The 20,427-nt window shown below is 41.1% G+C and overlaps 1 protein-coding gene across 3 annotated transcripts in view; it reads left to right on the plus strand.

The window, feature by feature from the left end:
* Positions 1–20,427, plus strand: part of AFG2A (AFG2 AAA ATPase homolog A) — a 621,949-nt gene that overhangs the window by 18,133 nt on the left and 583,389 nt on the right. For all 3 annotated transcript variants that reach the window (XM_073603630.1, XM_073603610.1, XM_073603621.1), the window contains exons 2-3: positions 5,243–5,367; positions 11,838–11,995. In XM_073603630.1, the coding sequence (XP_073459731.1) occupies positions 5,243–5,367; positions 11,838–11,995 (283 nt within the window). The remainder of the gene's footprint in view (positions 1–5,242; positions 5,368–11,837; positions 11,996–20,427) is intronic.

Genomic DNA, 20,427 nt, shown 5'->3' on the forward strand with positions numbered 1-20,427 from the left:
TACTTCAGTGCAACATGCCTGTTGTTTTTTTTCCTATACAAATACTGCCAGCAGCTGAAATCATCATAGGCGTGCACACAGGGTGTGCCAGGGCACACCCTAATCACCCTGTGTGGCACAGATTCCCCCTGTTTAAACCCCTGATATTTCACCAAAGCCCCCCTAATGGGCCTCCAAAAAAATAGTAAAAAAAAAAAAAAAATAGAATAATACAAATAAAAACTACTGACACATCCCAGTGCCCTACTGCAGACATCCCAACCTGCAAAACTAATTTCAGAGAGGTGGCGCTCCTTGAATAACTTCAATATTTCAATATTTTTTTTCACATTTTTTTACAATTTAATATGTTTTTAATTTTTTTCACAATGCTTTTTGGGGGGGAGGGGGTTGGGGCAGTGGACGGTGTTGGTAAGGCAGGGTAGAGTGATGTCAGTAGTTTTTTATTTTATTTTATTTTTTTACACATTTTTTTAGAATCTTTTTACAATCTTTTTTTTTTTTTAATTTGTGGGGTGCTTTGGTGAGATAGGGCTCTAAACAGATCCCTGGCATCTCCCCTTTGAGACAGAGAAAGGGACAGAGGACACAGATTCCACAGTCCCTTTCTCAGCACTGAAGATGAATGAACAGGAGACAGAGGTTACTGCTCATTCATAAACTGAGAACAGGGGGGCGGAGAAGGACACGGAGGGGGCCGGAGGAGGAGCACACAGAACAGCTGGGAATGATCGGCGTGGCGGGAGGGACAGCTGTAAACACAGATTTCCCTGTCTAGCTTTTTAGCTGACAGCCACGGGAGGGAGAGAACGAGCCACTTCTCCTCTCCCTCCCGCGGCTGTCCACTAAAAAGCTAGACAGGGAGATCTGTGTTTACAGCTGTCCCTCCCGCCACGCCGATCATTCCCGGGAGATCGCGAGGCACTTGTGGGTGTGCGGGAGCCACCACAGAAATGCGGGACACTCCCGTACCTCGCAGGAGACTTGGGATGTCTGCTATTAACACCAATCTCTGCCCTACTGACACCGTCCACTGCTCTACTGACTGTCACATATATGTGTGTGCATGTGTATATATACTATTTGAGCTTTGAGGTGCACACCCTAATTCAATAGGCTGTGCACACCTATGGTAATCGTATTCTAATGGTGGGGAAATTTCCTGCTGTCAGAATACAATAGCACAGTAAGAAGGATTCCCCATTAAGACTGTGTTGATGGGGAAATTAAACGATTTTCTTTCCTGAAACCTGTGGTTGTGTATGGCTTATGCAAGCCATACATTATTCAATTTTCTTTTCTGCAACCATAGATTGCTGGGAAGAAAATTGCTCAATGCCCCCCCATCAGCACAGTCTGTTGGTGGTGGAATCACTCCCACAGCACTATTGAGTTCTGCTGACAGGAAGCCTTTCAGCTGGCAGAACACTGATTGCTGCTAACGGCTGTAGCTGCCGACAGCAGTCACATCACGTAAAAATGTCAAGCTTCAAAGAAGCATCACGGACGCATTAAAAACACATCGAAAAAGCACGTTGAAGCAGTAGGCGCTTTAATCCGTGTTGAAGTCAAAGCAAGTGTGAATGAGCCCTAAAGCGCCTTCCGTTTCAACATCCTTTTTTGATTTGCTTTTAATGCTTCTGCGACGCTTTGAAGCTTTAATGAAGCTTGACAGATGCCCTGTGTGTGAGTTGATATCTTTTACCTGCAATACCTCCAAAGCAAAGCTAAACCTGAATTAAAACCTCTCAAAAGCTGCAGGTGCTTCAAGCGAGCTTTGTCACAGACTTCTATGGAGGCTTTGAAGGTGCTTTGAAGCACCACTAAAGCGACATGAGGTATAATTTTTGAAGCGAAGCAAACGCAAGGTGTAAACAGGACTGTAAGCTAACCATTTTATTTAGTGACAGGTTCTTTGACTGACGTTCAGAGAGCTTTAAAAAAAAAAGTGACCGAAGCCATGTTTTGAAGTAAGTGTAAATGAGCCCTTAGACCTCATACAATCGGAAACCTGGCACACAACTCTCTCCAGGGCCTGTGGCTATAGTGCTCCTGTAATCAGACCCTCTCTCAGGCAAATAGTTAGAAATGCATATGATCATGGCCAGATACTCCATCCAAGTTTGAGATGAAAGCGAGACAATAGGAGGTGGGCTGAGGGCAAAGGAAAAAATCACAAAATAGGTCTGTGGACTCTGTAACCAAAAATTTTCCTCATTGCGGAGTCTGACTTGCCTTCTGTGTGGAGGTGTCCATTTTGATGGGGATGCAAAGCTTTGCTTCCTCATATCAGAGTTGCCCCTATAATGACCAGTGATCTTCTGAGGTGATAATCAGGAAGCAGCAGGAGAGGTGTCAAAACCAAAAATCCACAAACTTATTTGAAGCAGTGAAATCCTTGGAGTACAGGTTCTCAGGTAAAGTTTTCACTTCAGCAAGCCCCTAGGAGGGCAGTGAGCCAAACAGTAGGGACTTTCTCAAATTTAATTCCAAATCCCATGTGACTAGTAGAGACAGAAGTGATCTATAAACTGTGAATGTCACTCACAGTGTAGACCAGCAGCCATGCGTTTAGTGCAGCTTGTTGGTAGAATTGCCCTAAGGCCTCTTGCACATGATACTCCTTTTTGAGCATCTACTTTTTCAGTGGTTTTTTTTTTTTTTTGTATGTATTTGCACTAATTTTTGCGCATATGTGTTCACACAAATTCGTGCAAACTAATTTTCATGTTCTTGTTCTTCAGTATGTAAATGGACATTTGCGTTCATGAGGCGTAAATTACCTGCTTGCCGACCGTCTCACGTCGATATACTATACGTCGGCAGAATGGCTCTGCTGGGTGATACCCCATATGGGTACGTTGTGCCCTTTAAGAGCGGACAGAGGGTGCGCTCAGGCCCGCTGCACCGCAGGGGACCTGATGTGCATGGCCACCGGGCATGATCGCTGCCGGCCATGCATGATCGCGGGCATGGGAGCCAGCACGGGGATTTGTGTGTGCGTAAACATACAAATCCCTGTTCTGTCAGGAGAGGAGACATATATCATTTGTTCCTACTAAGTAGGAACAACGATATGACTCCTCCCCCAGTCAGTCCTATCCCCATACAGTTGGAACACACATTTAACCCCTTGATCGCCCCCTAGTGTTTACCCCTTCTCTACCAGTGACATTTACACAGTAATCAGTGCATTTTTTTTAGCTCTGATCGCTGTATAAATGTCAATGGTCCCAAAAATGTGTCAAAAGTGTTTGATCTGTCTGCCACAATGTCGCAGTACTAATAAAAGTTGCAGATCACTGCCATTACTAGTAAAATAAATAAATAAATAAATAAAAATGCCATAAATCTTTCCCATAGCTTGTAGACTTTTGCGCAAACAAATCAATATACGCTAGTTGCAAATTTTTTTTTTTTTTTTACCAAAATTATGTAGAAGAATATATATTGGCCTAAACTGAAGAAATTTGTTTTTTAAAAACGTTTTTGGGGAGATTTATTATAGCAAAAAGTAAAAACTGCAGAGGTGATCAAATACCACCAAAAGAAAGCTCTATTTGTGGGAAAAAAGAACATCAATTTTGTTTGGGTACAGCATTGCATGACCACGCAATTGTCAGTTAAAGCGACGCAGTGCCAAATTGTAAAAAGTGCTCTGGTCAGGAAGGGGATAAAATCTTCTGAGACTGAAGTGGTTAACCACTTCAATACCGGGCACTTTTGCCCCTTCCTGCCTAGGACAATTTTCAGCTTTCAGCGCTGTCGCAATTTGAATGACAATTGCGCGGTCATGCTACACTGTACCCAAACTAAATTTTTATCAGTTTCTTCCCACAAATAGAGCTTTATTTTGGTGGTATTTGATCACCTCTGGGGTTTTTATTTTTTGCTAAACAAACTAAAAAAGACCGACATTTTTCAAAACAAAAAACGTTTTTCTTAGTTTCTGTCATAAAATTTTGTTTTCTGCTTCACTGATGGGCACTGATGAGTTGGCACTGTTAAGGTGGCACTGATGAGGACGCACTGATATGTAGAATTGATGGGCACTGATATGCAGCACTGATGGGCACTGATAGGTGGCACTGACAGGCGACACTGATGGGCACTGACAGGCGGCACTGATAGGTAGCACTGATGATGAGGTACTGACAGGTGTTACTGCTGGACACTGATTGGCACTGTGATGGGCACTGATTGGCACTGTGGGCTCTGATTGGCACTGAGAGACTTTATTGAGGGGGCACTGACTGGCAGCTGTTGGGCACATCTGACGGGAGCTGTGCTGATAATATACTGATTATCAGCACAAACCCCCCGATCGGCTCTCCCTGTCAGCGCAAACCGAGAAATGCGTTGACCCTATGATAAGCTGTGATTGGTCACAGCTGATCACGTGGTAAGAAGCCTCTGTCAGAGGCTCCTTACCACGATTGGAGATGCGGTGTGTCAGAGTGACACGCCGCACCAGCGATTGCCACGCTGCGTGCCAGGGTGTTATCCTGCTGGAAGTCCTACGATGCCCAGTCAGGATATCAGAACCACCGCCCGCCCGTCAATCTGCTATAGGCCAGGCGGAAGGTGGTTAATGACCAAAAATGCAGATTTTTCTATCTGAAGCCATGGCCTCACCTAAAAACTCCTGCCCGCAGCTCCTCAGGACTGGTGCAGTGAAAAAAAAAAAAATTTTTTTAAACCGATTTGCTTAAATTTTGAATCGATTTGACCTCTCAACTCGATTCAAGATTTAAATCGATTTTTTCCCCAGCCCTAGTAAGTAGATATCTATACATCTGAACTATGATTTACTGCTTGGAATGGTTTTAGAAGGGAAGGTAAAGCCAGTTAGTGAATAAAGCAAAGACCCTGAAATGTGTTGGATTTTTTCTGCTGTGAATCAATGTTATTATTAAAAACGTTGGACTCCTGGACATTTATGTGGCGCTCTCATTGGATTGTATGCAAGAGTTAAAAACCTGATACTGGTTCTTTCACCTCACCACTTCGAATTAAGAAAAGTTTTGCCTTTACTATATTTTACTATCCTTTATTGTAATTTTATATTCGTATCTACTGCATGAATTGTTTTATCTGCAGAAGCGTAAAAGCTGAAAAAAAAAAATGACAAAATATATTTCAAAAATCAAAATGTAAGGAAATCGGATATAGTTTGTTCATATATTTCCTTGTTACCTCCTATGTAATTTTTTTTTTCCTTACCCTTCCTAAATACTTCTAGAGGAGGACAAAGTACCAAAGGCTTACAGATGCTCATTCATACAGCTTGGACTGACCAGTATGAAATTGGCTGATCTCTGTATTGGACGCCCAGTTTTGCTTACCAGCTCAGATGGGAGGCAAGAGGTATAAATATATTTAATACTTTGTGTTACCAAAGAAATACCACATGCTGCTAGATACATATACAGTACTACTGTTAAAGGGAAACAACAATGGGTTTGTGATTTTAAGTAGAGGTCGACCGATATATCGGCCGGCCGATATATATCGGCCGATATTTGGCGTTTTTTACTTAATCGGCATCGGCCGATTGTGCTGATAAAAAAAGGCCGATATAACTTCAGCGCGACTTGCAAATGACTTCTGTAATAGAAGTCAGTGCAAGTTGCCTGTATTCTTCTGTGAATTGACTTCTCCCCTCCTCTGGGCAGCCTGCCAAATCTGATAAAAAGAACCTGAAGCATACAATGTTTACACTTATGAATGAACTGAGCTCTGTGTGTAGAAACTCTCAGTTTAACCATTTAAAGACTAAATCTTTTCTGACACTTGTTGCTTACAAAAAAAAAAAAACTAAGCAGTAAAGTTAGCCCATTTTTTTTCGTCCAAAAGTTTTGATTACCTGTTTTTGTGTATTTATTTTCAAGATATAGTTTTTTTTAATTTTTTTTTTAATCTAAATTCTACATACAAGTGAACTGCTTGGGGGTTTGTTTTGTTTAATAAATGTTTAAATGTAAAAAATTTTCTGTATCACTTAAGGTTGCTTTCACACTGCAGCGGGCATGCGTTGACAGTAAAACGCTGCTAGTTTTAGCGGCGCTTTACCGTCATTTTAGCGGCGCTATTCGACTGCTAGCAGGGCGCTTATAACCCAGCTAGCAGCTGAAGAAGGGGTGTTATAACCCAGCTAGCAGCTGAAGAAGTGGGAGTCCGGCGACCAATCTTTTTTTTTTTTTTTAGGTCATTGAGACACTTTGCTCATCCCAAAATAATACTCACAGTTTGGGTGTAATATTTCCGCCTCTGTCTGTTTTCGTACTGAAGAATAACTTTAAAAATGTGATGCTGGCTGTTTCCATCTTACTTGTGGGCATGTGAAGCCCACAAGCATTGATTTCCTGGATGCGGTGAATGCTGTTCATTCACAGCTTGTTCACAAGCATGATCATTATTCCCGCACTGAATCTTGGGAAGCCTGACACTAAGCTCCCAGGAGACAGTGCGGCGCCAGGGAAAGGCAATAAACACGCCTACTCCCATGGGAGGAGAGACAGGAAGTGCCACAATAAAGTACAATATAAAGGTAATTACAGCGATAAAAAAAATTTCCGTGCGGCATTTGAACATCTATGCAATTTACTGAAGGGGGCAAGATTAAGTTAAAAATTTGAGTGGAACCCCGCTTTAAATGCGCCCCTGAAGCGCCGCTGCCGAAACGCTTTGCAGGCGCTTTGGCAGCAATGCACATTCATTTCAATGGGCAGGAGTGGTGGTATACACCACTCCAAAGATGCTGCTTGCAGGACTTTTTTTTAACATCCTGCCAGCGCATGGCCTCAGTGTGAAAGCACTCAGGATATCACACTGAGACTGCAGGGGAGCCGTTTTACAGGCACTTTACAGACGCTATTTTTAGCCCAAAAGCGCCTAAAAAACGCCCCATTGTGAAAGGGGTTTAACTGTTAAATTTTATGAGATAAAAAAAAAAAATCGGCCTAATATATCGGCCCAAAAAAATCGGCATCACATATCGGCCATCGGCCACCGCGATTTCTAAATATCGGCATCGGCCAGAGAAAAACCCATATCGGTCGACCTCTAATTTTAAGCATATGTTTTATAATTCTCTGCAAAAATGTCGTTATTGGATGGACTGTGCCATAAATAACAACAAATACAGCTGCAAAGAGTTTGTGTTCAGGGCCGATCATCAACAGGCAATTTCAGAATGTCCGATTACATGTGAATGGCTGCAAGCTGCTGCGGGCACTGTTAGTCTCTTACTGCTTTGTAAGGGGCTTGCTTAAAGGCTAAGTTCACCTTTAGGCTTGGTTCACATATATGTGGTGCGGGAAACGCAGCGAATCCTGTTCATTTCCCGCACCGCATCAAATCCTGTGCATTTTCCGCACCGTATTGAAATTGCACAACATTCATGCAAACAGCAGTGGGTGTCAGTGTTATGTTAGCAACACCCCAAAGCGGTTCCCAAAATGCAGTGCGATTGACACCCATGTGATCCAGTGCAGGAAAAAAAAGGGTCCTGCACCTTTGTTTTGTGCAGATGCAGTGCAATTTGAGCCATATAAATGAATGGCTCAAATCGCACTGCACAAACAACGCTTGTGCGATTTCTTTCCAAATTACATGCAGTTTCCTGCACCACATATACAGTATGTGTACCCAGCCTTACAGAAAATATAATAAATGCACATATTTTTGCAGAAAAAAATGTGCATTAATTATTTTTTTTTTTCTGCAGATGTCTGGAAAGCAGGTGCTTTGTGGGTTCCTGCAGATACAGAGCCTTGAAAAAGTATTCATACCCCTTGATATTTTCCACTTTTTGTCATGTTACAACCAAAAACATAAATGTATTTTATTGTGATTTTATGTGATAGACCAACACAAAATGGTACATAATTGTAAGGTGGAAGGAAAATGATAAATGGCTTTCAAAATGTTTTACAAATAAATATCTGAAAAGTATGGAGTGCATTTGTATTCAGCCCCACTGAGTCAATACTTTGTAGAAACACCTTTCGCTGCAGATATTTATTTATTTATTTCAGGTACTTATATAGCGCCGTCAATTTACGCAGTGCTTTACATATACATTGTACATTCACATCAGTCCCTACCCTCAAGGAGCTTACAATGTAAGGTCCCTAACTCACATTCATACATACTAGGGACAATTTAGACAGGATCCAATTAACCTACCAGCATGTCTTTGGAGTGTGGGAGGAAACCGGAGGCACAGGGAGAACATGCAAACTCCAGGCAGGTAGTGTCATGGTTGGAATTCGAACCAGTGACCCTTCTTACTGCTACGCGAAAGTGCTGCCCACTACACCACTGTGCCCACTTATAGCTGCAAGTCTTTTTGGGGATGTCTCTACCAGCTTTGCACATCTAGAGAGTGACATTTTTTCCCATTCTTCTTTGCAAAATAGCTCAAGCTCTGTCAGATTGGACGGCAAGCATCTGTGAACAGCAATTTTCAAGTTTTGCCACAGATTCTCAATAGGATTTAGGTCTGGATTTGACTGCGCTATTCTAGCACATGAATATGCTTTGATCAAAACCATTCCATTGTAGCTCCGGCTGTATGTTTAGGGTCGTTGTCTTGCTGGAAGGTGAACCTATGCCCCAGTCTCAAGTCTTTTGCAGACTCTAACAGGTTTTCTTCTAAGATTGCCCTGTATTTGGTTCCATCCACCTTCCCATCAACTCTGATCAGCTTCCCTGTCCCAGCTGAAGAAAAGAATCCTCACAACATGATGCTGCCATCACCATGTTTCACATTGGGGATGGTGTGTTGGGTGATGTGCAGTGTTAGTTTTCCGCCACACATAGCATTTTGCTTTTAGGCCAAAAATTTCAATTTTGGTCTCATCTGACCAGAGCACCTTCTTCCACATGTTTGCTGTGTCCCCCACATGGCTTCTCGCAAACTGCAAACTGGACTTCTTATGGCTTTCTTTCAACAATAGCTTTCTTCTTGCCACTCTTCCATAAAGGTCAGATTTGTGGGGTGCACAACTAATAGTTGTCCTGTGGACAGATTCTTTCACCTGAGCTGTGGATCTCTGCAGCTCCTCCAGAGTTACAATGGGCCTCCTGGCTGCTTCTCTGGTTATTGTTATCCTTGCCTGGCCTGTCAGTTTAGGTGTACGGCCATGTCTTGGTAGGTTTTCAGTTGTGTCACTTCTCCACAACTTTATCCCTGACTTGTCTGGTATATTCCTTGGCCTTCATGATGCTGTTTGTTCACGAAGGTTCTCTAACAAACCTCTGAGGGCTTCACAGCACAGCTGTATTTATACTGAGATTAAATTACACACAGGTGGACTCTATTTACTAATTAGGTGGCTTCTGAAGGCAATTGGTTCCACTAGATTTTAGTTAGGGGTATCAGAGTAAAGGGGACTGAATACAAATGCACGCCACACTTTTCACATCTTTATTTGTAAAAAAATTTTGAAAAACATTTATCATTTTCCTTCCACTTCACAATTATGTGCCACTTTGTGTTGGTCTATCACAAAAAATTCCAAAAAAATACATTTACAGTACGTTTTCGGTTGTAACATGACAAAATGTGGTAAATTTCAGGGGGTAGGAATACCTTTTCAAGGCTCTGTATGTCCTCTAGCTCAGCCCATACCTCTGTATGGGTTTTCTGTCAGTGGACTTCGAGAGCGAGCATCAGCGCCATCTCAGCCCATTGAAACGACAAATCCGTCTACCGTAATTTATTTATTTAGAGGAATCTGTGAATAAATGATATGGTTGTGTCGGCAGAGCCCCGAACAGCCCTGTTTAAAAAAGTGACAGCTGTCACAGGGGGAGGCGGGGGTTGGAACCTTTTAACATGTTCCAAAAGCCTTTACCTTGTGTGTGAGTTCAGCCACAAAAGGTTAAAAGGAATGTAAAATGGTTTGGGTTATTAAATATGTATGAATCTGTTGCGCCTCCCTATGTATTGCTGACATTAGTAAAATAAAAACCTTATGGCAAAATATGTACTCCCACAATGAGGCCTCATGCACGCTAGACGTTAAAATAACATTATAAAAATGCCAGTAGCTTTGCAATGTTTTTCAATGTTTTTGCAATAGCGTTTTTTGCGTTTTCTAGCCTCCCTGGCGGGATGATTATGTCAGAATTTTGAATCTCAAAGCGGTACATTGTTTTGCATAAAAATTCTGTGTTTTATATTGTAGGCCTGTAATTCTTAGTAATAACACACTTAAATCTGTCCAAACAAGAGTTTAGTAGACATCCCGGATATGATAAAGTTTGAAACACAAAATCATAAATTATAATATAATAAATAAAACTATAAATAATTATAAAAAAAAAAAAAAATAATAATAATGAAATAAATTTCCCCACGATTCACTATCGCTCAATTCTGCAAGTGTTCTAATTTACTATCGCTGTTTTCTAGCTGATCTAAAGCCACTTTTGATGTAAAGGGACACTTTTTGGTTGCCATGGACAATCTCAAGTTTCCAGGCAGAAAGAACAGTATATATAATATAAAACTGCATGCAGGGCACTGGACAAAGCACTAGGATCATGGATCAAAAACGTTAAACGCTGGTGAGCTGCGTTTTTGAGCATTTATCAGCGTTTTTTGACGTTAGAGTATTTTTACAGCTGAAAAACTCCTCTCAGAACCCATTGGTTTTGTTTTTTTTTTTACAGCCAAAAAACACCCCAGCCAAAAACAGTTGATAACAGCCCATCCACACATAGGATAACATGATGGGGAGTTTATTGACTGTATTAAAAAAAATATCGAATCCAAAAACAGCAGCTGTAAAATCGTCCAGTGTGCATGAGGCCTCAAAGTGCATTCAGTGCAGACAAATCATAACCTCAATTCATTGCAATGACAATATACATAAATGATACAAATATTCTACTGTAGTATATAAAAAGTATCTTCTATTTGTGCGGTCAATCAACGTATATTGTGACCAAAATAGATGTATGTTCATCCAGTGACAACAAATATTTTCAATATGATCTTAATGAATTTAGACACTGCGCCACAGTGATTAGTGATTCCCACCACCGGCTCTCCTATGCTCGTACCTCCAGGGTTGGACCTGCTGAAAGCAAGGTGTAAACTCGCTTTCCCCTTAGGCAGGGGATGCCTTAAAACGCTGCTCCAAAATTGGGTACTCCTTGGAAATTTCCTTTGCTCCCTGGTGATGTTCCCATATGGGAGGTGTGTACCGTATGTCCATTCTACAATGGGCTCAAATGACAGAGGGGATCACCATAGGGTAGTAGGTTCCAAAAATAGATCTATTTTAAAATAATTTCACTTAAAAGCAAAGCAATAAAATTGAGCTGTGTTAAAAAACTGCAGGGCTGCGGCTCCCACATCACTTCTGATTTTGGCAGTCACCCAGCTCCACCCAATGCGTGTCGTCACAGGTCATGTAACTTCCTCAGGGGTACCTGAGGGTTTGGGTTATTATATATATATATATATACATATATACATATATATATATATATATTTAATATGTATTCAGCGGGTGAGAAACTGCTGGTGTGAACAAGTCTTTAAAGATGCTTTTTATGACAAAAACTGGAGAAAATATTTTCTTAGCCAAAAGAAGCCAAACATTAAATTTAGGATTATATTATTTATCATTTAGAAACAGAAAAGCAAATAGCTCTTCCTACATTATATTGGCTGATTTCTATCTTCTGTCTGGAGTTCTGTTTGAAGAACTTTCTAAAAGCTTTCATGTTACATGCCATTTATAAAGTGAGAGGTTGTATGGCCTACAGCTAAGCAAATATACTGTATATGAAGATGTATATGTTTGTGCTTCTTGTAGGTGTGCACAGCTTGGCCAGTCAGTGGTTTTCCCTCTGGGAAAGTAGGAATTGGACCAGCAGCACAGAAGAACCTCAAGGTGAAGCCTGGTGATTCAGTTCATGTTGAGCCTGTGAATGGACCTGTGTTACAAGCAGAGGAGATGGAAGTCACCCTCAGGTATAGATGATAGTTATTATAAGTATATACTGTGCAATTGCTCGTGGATAAATGGTGATCAATTCAATCTAGTAACGAACACCAGGGTGAATCAAAATAAATCAAACGTGCCACCACCTTAAGAAAGGCCTGCTTACCAGCTGGCAGGCAAAATCGGGCAGTTGGCTTAAACCCGGCCAGGGCCTTTGCTTGTGAGGAAGATCAGCTGATGGACTGGAGGTTGGATGGTTGAATGAATGGATAGATGCTCAGACCACTCCTGACACCACATGACCTTACACAGACCCCGAGACCCAGCCATAAACAGAGGGAAGAAAGCCATCCATAGCGTAATACTGTCACAGTTAATGATTTATTGAATAAATATTACACTTACATATAAAGATAAAAACTTTGCATGTAAAAAGCAGAACCGGCCGGCTGCAAACGATATCCCGTCCTCCTAACGCAGGAGCGTGGTGACGTCAACACGTGTCCTCGCCCATGCTGTAAAATACCTAGTTTAACCTGCCTGTTCCTCCCCCTAGGTGTGCTGACCACGGTAATCATGGCTGCTGATTAGAGGCTGACCGATATATCGGCCGATATTTGGTGTTTTTTACTTAATCGTCATTGGTCGATTATGCTGATAAAAAAGGCCGATATAACTTCAGTGCGACTTGCAAATGACTTCTGTAATAGAAGTCAATACAAGTTGCCTGAAATCTTCTGTGAAGTGACTTCTCTCCTCTCTGGGCAGCCTGCCAAATCTGATAAAAAGAACCTGAAGAGATACAATGTTTACACTTATGAATGAACTGAACTCCGTGTGTAGAAACTCTCAGTTTAACCATTTAAAGACTAAATCTTTTCTGACATTTGTTGCTTACAAGTAAAAATCCTGTATTTTCTGCTAGAAAATCACTTAGAACCCCCAAACATTATATATATATATATTTTTAGCAGAGACCCTAGGGAATAAAATAGCGGTTGTTGCAATATTTTATGTCACACGGTATTTGCGCAGCGGTCTTTCAAACGCAATTTTTTTTGAAAATATACACTAATAAATTAAAAAAAAAAAATTAAGCAGTAAAGTTAGCCCATTTTTTTTTCGTCCAAAAGTTTTGATTACCTGTTTTTGTGTATTTAATATTTAAGATATAGTTTTTTTTTTCTAAATTCTACATACAAGTGAACTGATTGGAGGTTTGTTTTGTTTAATAAATGTTTAAATGTAAAAAATTTTCTGTATCACTTAAGGTTGCTTTCACACTGGAGCGGGCATGCGTTGACGATAAAACGCTGCTAGTTTTAGCGGCGCTCTACCATAATTTTAGCGGCGCTATTCGGCTGCTAGCGGGGCGCTTATAACCCAGCTAGCAGCCGAGGAAGGGGTTAAATGCGCCCCTGAAGCGCCGCCACCGAAACGCTTTGCAGACGCTTCGGCAGCGGTGCACATTCATTTCAATGGGCAGGAGTGGTGGTATACACTGCTCCAAAGATGCTGCTTGCAGGACTTTTTTTTAACATCCTGTCAGCGCATCGCCTCAGTGTGAAAGAACTCAGGCTTTCACACTGAGACTGCAGGGGAGCCGTTTTACAGGCACTTTACAGGCGCTATTTTTAGCCCAAAAGCACCTGAAAAACGCCCCAGTGTGAAAGGGGTCTAACTGTTAAATTTTATGAGATGAAGGGAAAAAAAAAAAATCGGCCTAATATATTGGCCCCAAAAAATCGGCATCACATATCGGCCATCGGCCACCACGATTTCTAAATATCGGCATCGGCATTGGCCAGAGAAAAACCCATATCAGTCGACCTCTACTGCTGATGCATGATACCGTGGTCAGTTTATGTGCCACCGTCATCCCGCTGCTCTCCCTCTCACCCTCCCTCCCTCCCTGCCTGTCACTTCCTAGTGTGAGCTAATCTCCAAACCCATCCCTCCCCTCCTGCCGCTATTCCGCATGGCAGTAAAGTTAGTGATCACAATTACTACCAGCCCTTATGTTATAACAAGATATACTACACAGTGTATGTGTTTTTTTAAATTCTGCAGAAAAATACCTTATTTCACGTGACTAGCCATCTGACGTCAGAGGAGAATATCAGCCCCTTCCACTGTAGTCCTTAGATCGGGGAAGGAGAGCGGCAGGTGGTCATGTGACCACCCATCAGCATGTGAAAAAATATATATTATTTTCTTTTCTCTATTTTTTTAGTTGCAGCATTAAAAACACATACACTGTGTAGTATAGCTTGTTATAACAGAGGGGCTGGCAATAATTGTGATCACTGAATTTACAACCACTTTAAAGCTAAAATTGTTATCATACATGAAAGTGCTGCTGTTTTCATTTTCAAATGTTTTTTTTTCTTTTTTTGGGGGATATACAGTACGTATATTATTGTGCGGTTTTCTTCTGCTACACTGTCTGGCTTTAGGGCAGGCATTTGTATACTGAACTCTTTCCCTAGATACCAGTGGTCCTAATGACCTGCATGACCTGAATGTAGCCACATGGACTGGTGTGAGATGAGAAACAGTTGCAACAATATTTAATTGAAAGGCCTGCATAGCCCCAAACTGGTGATTGAATATTAGGTAAAGACCTCTGATTTCCATAAAGCAGAACTCTGGGCAAAACAGTTTGCAGACATTTGCATCTGCACACTACAATAAGCTCCAAAAATCTGATGCTGAGAATTAGTGTTCTCATAGCTAGTTAATCTTTGGGCAAAGTCCTGTATTATTTTTTCATCCTCCTTCATTCACAGAACTCTTTGTATTCTGTACAAAGAATACAGTACATTTTATGAATAGGTGAAGAGCTGAGCGAGTGAGGCAATGCGAGAACTGTACTCTGGCTAAAACTGAAATTCTCAGCTTCTTTTTTTTTTGGAGCTTACTATAGTATGCGGGATGAATACAAGTAACAGTAGCAGCAGCCACACAAGGGATACAGTTCAAAAGTGGTAATATATTTATACAGTGCAAAAGTCCAACAACTGTTTTTGCCCAGAGTTCAGCTTTAGAAAATAGTTGATCAGAAGGTAAGTAGAAGGGGCTGAAAGTACACATTTGCAAAGCTCTAATCCCCCAGTCCATTGGATTCCAATCCCTTGTGTACTGCTTTGCCACCATTTGCAGCAAGCTTCCTCATGTTGTCTCGGAATTGTTACATGGGCCCAACAATAGTAAAGGGGAACGCTGCAGCTCCTGGCAGGGGAGTGCACTAGGACATCTGTCCAGAAGATTGAGTCTGTGGAGGTGATTTCCCTCTTCTAATTATCATCCTTATTGCTCAATTTTTATCTGCTTCTTTTTTAACTCCTAAACTAGTCATTTACTGCTAGTGATTCCTAGATTCTTCGGGTAGTGAAGGTCATCTTAAATGTCCTCTTAGCTGTCTACTACAGTACACTGTGCACAATTATTAGGCAAGTGAGTATTTTGACCAAATCATCATTTTTATGCATATTGTCCAACTCCAAGCTTTGTAAACTTCAATGCTTATTAGATGTAATCATATCAGGTGATACGTATGTGTGTAATGAGGGAGGGTGTGGCCTAAGGAGATCAACACCCTATATCAAGGTGTGCATAGATTTTAGGCAGATTCTTTTCCTCAGGTAAAATGGGCCAAAAAAGAGATTTAACTGACTTTGAAAAGTAAAAAAATTGTGAAAAGTCTTTCAGAGGGATGCACCACTCTTGACATTTTTAAGATATTGGGGCGTGATCACAGAACCGTCAAACGTTTTGTTGCAAAAAGTAGACAGGGTCACAAGAAACGTGTTGAGAAAAAATATGAAAATTAACTGCAAAAGATTTAAGAAGACTCAAACGTGAACACATTATCCTCCAGTGCTGTCATATTCCAGAACTGCAACCTACCCGGAGTGCCGAGAAGTACAAGGTGATCAGTGCACAGAGACATGGACAAGGTAAGGAAGGCTGAAATCCCGACCACCACTGAACAAGACACATAAGTTGAAACGTCAAGACTGGGCCTAGAAATATCTCAAGACAGATTTTTCCAAGGTTTTATGGACTGATGAGATGAGAGTGACTCTTGATGGACCAGATGGATGGGCCTGTGGTTGGATCAGTAATGGGCACAGAGCTTCACTTTGATTCAGATGCCAGCAATATGGGGATGGGGTACTGGTATGGGCTGGTATTAATGAAGATGAGCTAGTTGGACCTTTTCAGGTTGAAGATGAACCTACTGCCAGTTTTTAGAAGACACTTACTTCAAGCAGTGATACAGAAAAAAGTCTGCATCTTTCAAGAAGACCATGATATTTATTCAGGACAATGCTCCATCGCATGCATCCAAGTACTCTATCGCGTGGCTAGTTGGTAAAGGCCTTAAAGATGAAAGAATAATGACATGGCCCCATTCCTCACCTGACCTAAACCCTACTGAGAACTTGTGGGCCCTTCTTAAACAGGAGATTTAGGATGAAAGAAAACAGTACAGTTTTCTCAACAGTGTCTGGGAGGCTGTGGTTGCTGCTGCATAAAAAGTTGATCGTAAACAGTTCACAAAACTGACAGACTCCATGAATGGAAGGCTTATGACTGTTATGAAAAGAAGGGTGGCTATATTGGTCACTGTTTTTTCATTTTTTTTTTAAATGTCAGAAATGTTTATTTGTAAATTTTGAGCTGTTTGTTTACTACTCTCACTTAAGTCTTAGTTCACACTAGCGCTGCTTCAAAGTCGCTCGACTTTGAAACCACGCCGCACAGCAAAACTTCATCCCGGCTTGCAAACGACATTTTTTTAACATAAGTCAATGCAAGCTGCTCTGAAATCGCACCCAAGTAGTGCATGAACCTTTTTCTAATTTGGAGCCACTTGAGTCGCTCCGATTAGATCAGTTCTATTGCACTGAATGGGGCGTGACTTGTCAGGGGACTAAGTCCCCTGACAGGTCGCCCCAGTGTGCACTGAGCCTAACAAATGAAAATAAACAAGTGAGATGGGAACATTTTTGGTTTTTCATTTAGTTGCATAATAATTCTGCACACTAATGCCCCGTACATACGGTCGGATTTTCCGACGGAAAATGTGTGATAGGACCTTGTTTTCGGAAATTCCGACCGTGTGTAGGCTCCATCACACATTTCCCATCGGATTTTCTGACACACAAAGTTTGAGAGCAGGATATAACATTTTCCGACAACAAAATCCGTTGTCGGAAATTCCGATCGTGTGTACACAAATCCGACGGACAAAGTGCCACGCATGCTCAGAATAAATAAAGAGATGAAAGCTATTGACCACTGTCCCGTTTATAGTCCCGACGTACGTGTTTTACGTCACCGCGTTTAGAACGATCGGATTTTCCGACAACTTTGTGTGACCGTGTGTATGCAAGACAAGTTTGAGCCAACATCCGTCGGAAAAAATCCTAGGATTTTGTTGTCGGAATGTCCGAACAAAGTCCGACCGTGTGTACGGGGCATAATAGTTGCTCAATAATTGTGCACACATAGATATTCTCATAAGAAAGCCCAAACCTCACTTTTACCTGCTTAAATATTCAGGTTTGTGGTTTATTAACATTTTGGATTGCTTGAGAACACTGTACTTGTTCAATAATGAAAATTAATCCTCAAAAATACAACTTGCCTAATAATTGTGCACACAGTGTAAATTATTAGGCCCCTTTCACACCGAGGTGTCGGTGGTAAAGCACCGCTGTTTTGAGTGGCTCTTTACCATCATTTTGCGGAGGTTTTCGGCCGCTAGTGGTGCGCTTTTAACCCCCGCTAGCGGGCGAAAAAGGGTTACAATGACCCGCAAGGCGCCACTGTAGCGGCGATTTGCCGGCGGTTCAGCGGCGCTGCCCATTCATTTCAATGGGCAGGGTTGCTTTAGGGGCAGTGTATACACCACTCCTTCAGTGGTGTATACACTGCAGGGGAGACGTCTTTCAGGTGCTTTACGGGCGCTACTTTTAGCCCAAATGCGCCTGAAAAACTCCTCAGTGTGAAAGGGGTCTTAGTCATTTTTGGCTGCCTGTAGTGTGTATCAGGAGTTCCACTGAGTGTAGAAGAAAAATGCTAATTTATAGAAGTTTTTAATGCTGCCTTTTTTCTATAAACTGCCATTTTACAATAGGGCACAGTTAAAGTCAGCTGGGTTACAATAAAAATCATGGGAGTGTTTTTAGGAAGAACACCACTAAGCATTATTTGCATTTCAGCTGATCATTTGCCTTTTAAATTCAGCTCAAGAAATTGCAGAGCTGTATATGGCTACTTTTCTTCAGGAGGTTATCAGTTGTAGAAATGTGTTTAGACTCATCAAATGTGTCAATTGGTTATATAAATGATCTCAGCACCCATAAATTGCCTAAAAGTGTCTAGCTGCATGAATTTCCCTTACAGTAAACACAATGTTTTCTTTTAGCATCCAAGGCAGGGTTCGCAGCTATGACAATTAAAAGTATATATTTTTATATTATAGATACATTTTGTTCTCATTTAATAGTTTTTTTTAAAATCTGGAATAAGAACATAAATAAGAAAAATTGAATTTAAGGCTATAACATAATGTGCCTGCTTATTAGAAGTATGGATATTTGGGTGGGACAATTGCACCATCTAGTGGTGAAATTGGATATTTCTTGACTTCTTTTTTTTTTTTTTTTTTTTTCTATTTATGTAAATATTGATTTACTAAAGGAAAAGAATTCCCAATCACGCAAATAAAAAAAAACAAAAAAAAGAACAATGACTTTTGTTAGCAGAGTTTCACCTTATTCACTAGCATTCACATTACAAGTGAACATCCAGTACTCCTTTAGTAAATCAGGATCATTGTAATCAATTGTACATTTTAAGTCCACAACAATATAAATGAAGCGTTGGTCTATTTATCAAGGTTATCACTTACGATTCGCTCAACTTTCATCCAAGATTCAATTGTAAAATGTGTAAAAGTTGTGTACATTTTGTTAAACCCCAATAAGTCAAGACGTCTCTCTTTATAAATTGCTGCTGTCTTTCAAAGATCTAGTACTTTACGTAATTTTTCAGAATATATATAAATAATTATAATAATAGTGCAGTTGTTACACAACAAAATTAGACAATTTTTTCTGGTTTCAGCACATCAACTTCAGGGACAACATGTTCGCTTGTTGCCTAATATTTTCCACCGACTTTCAGATGTCAATGTAACAAGATAATCAATGTTATTCAATTAACCTGTCTGTGGTCACAAAGTTATGGCTGATTGGTGTGTGTGTATATATATATATATATATATATATATATATATATATATATATATATATGCAGTTGTGCTCGAAAGTTTCCATACCCTGGCAGAAATTGTGACATTTTGGCATTATTATTGAAAATATGACTGATCATGCCAAAAAACTGTCTTTTATTTAATCACTTCACGCCCGTCCTATAGCAAAATGACGGTCGGGCGGTGGTTCAGGTATCCTGACTGGATGTCATATGACGTCTTCCAGGATAACAGCCGGCGCGTGCCGATTGGTGGTGCCGCGTGCCAGTCTGACACACCACAACACAGATCTTGGTAAAGAGCCTCTGACGGAGACTCTTTACCATGTGATCAGCCGTGTCCAGTCACGGCTGATCACAGTCTAAACAGGAAAATCCATTTATCGGCTTTTCTTCACTCGCGTCTGACAGACGCGAGTAGAGGAGAGCTGATCGGCTGCTCTCCTGACAGGGGGGGGGGGGGGTGTCTGCGCTGATTGATTATCAGCGCAGTCCCCCCCCATGGATGCCCACCCAGGACCACCAGGGATGCTGATTATGGATCGCCACCAGGTATGCCAATCAGTGCCCAGACATGTTGCCAATCAGTGCCCATCAGCAATGCTTGCCAGTGCCAGTTCCATCAGTGATGCCTATCAGTGCCATCTATCAGTGTCCATCAGTGCCGTCTATCAGTGCCCATCAGTGTAGCCTTTCATTGCCCATCAGTGCTGCATATCAGTGCCCATCAGTGCCGCCTATCAGTGCCCATTAGTGCCACTTCATTGGTGCCACCACATCAGTGCCCATCAGTGAAAGAGAAAACTTACTTATTTACAACATTTTATAACCGAAACAAAGAAAAACTTTTTTTCAAAATTTTAGGTCTTTTTTTATTTGTTTAGCAAAAAAAACCCCAAAAAAAACAAAAAAAAAGGTGATCAAATACCACCAAAAGAAAGCTCTATTTGTGGGAACAAAATTATAAAAATGTTGTTTGGGTACAGTGTAGCATGACCACGCAATTGTCATTTAAAAAGTCACAGTGCTGAAAGCTGAAAATTGGCCTGGGCAGGAAGGGTGGAAAGTGCCTGGTATTGAAGTGGTTAAGGATAGCAATCGCATGAAGCCATTTATTATCACATACTTTTTTGGATCCTTTTTAAATCATAGTGATAACAGAAATCACTCAAAT

This window comes from Aquarana catesbeiana, linkage group LG01 (assembly GCF_042186555.1).
Source record: "Aquarana catesbeiana isolate 2022-GZ linkage group LG01, ASM4218655v1, whole genome shotgun sequence".
Taxonomy (NCBI): domain Eukaryota; kingdom Metazoa; phylum Chordata; class Amphibia; order Anura; family Ranidae; genus Aquarana; species Aquarana catesbeiana.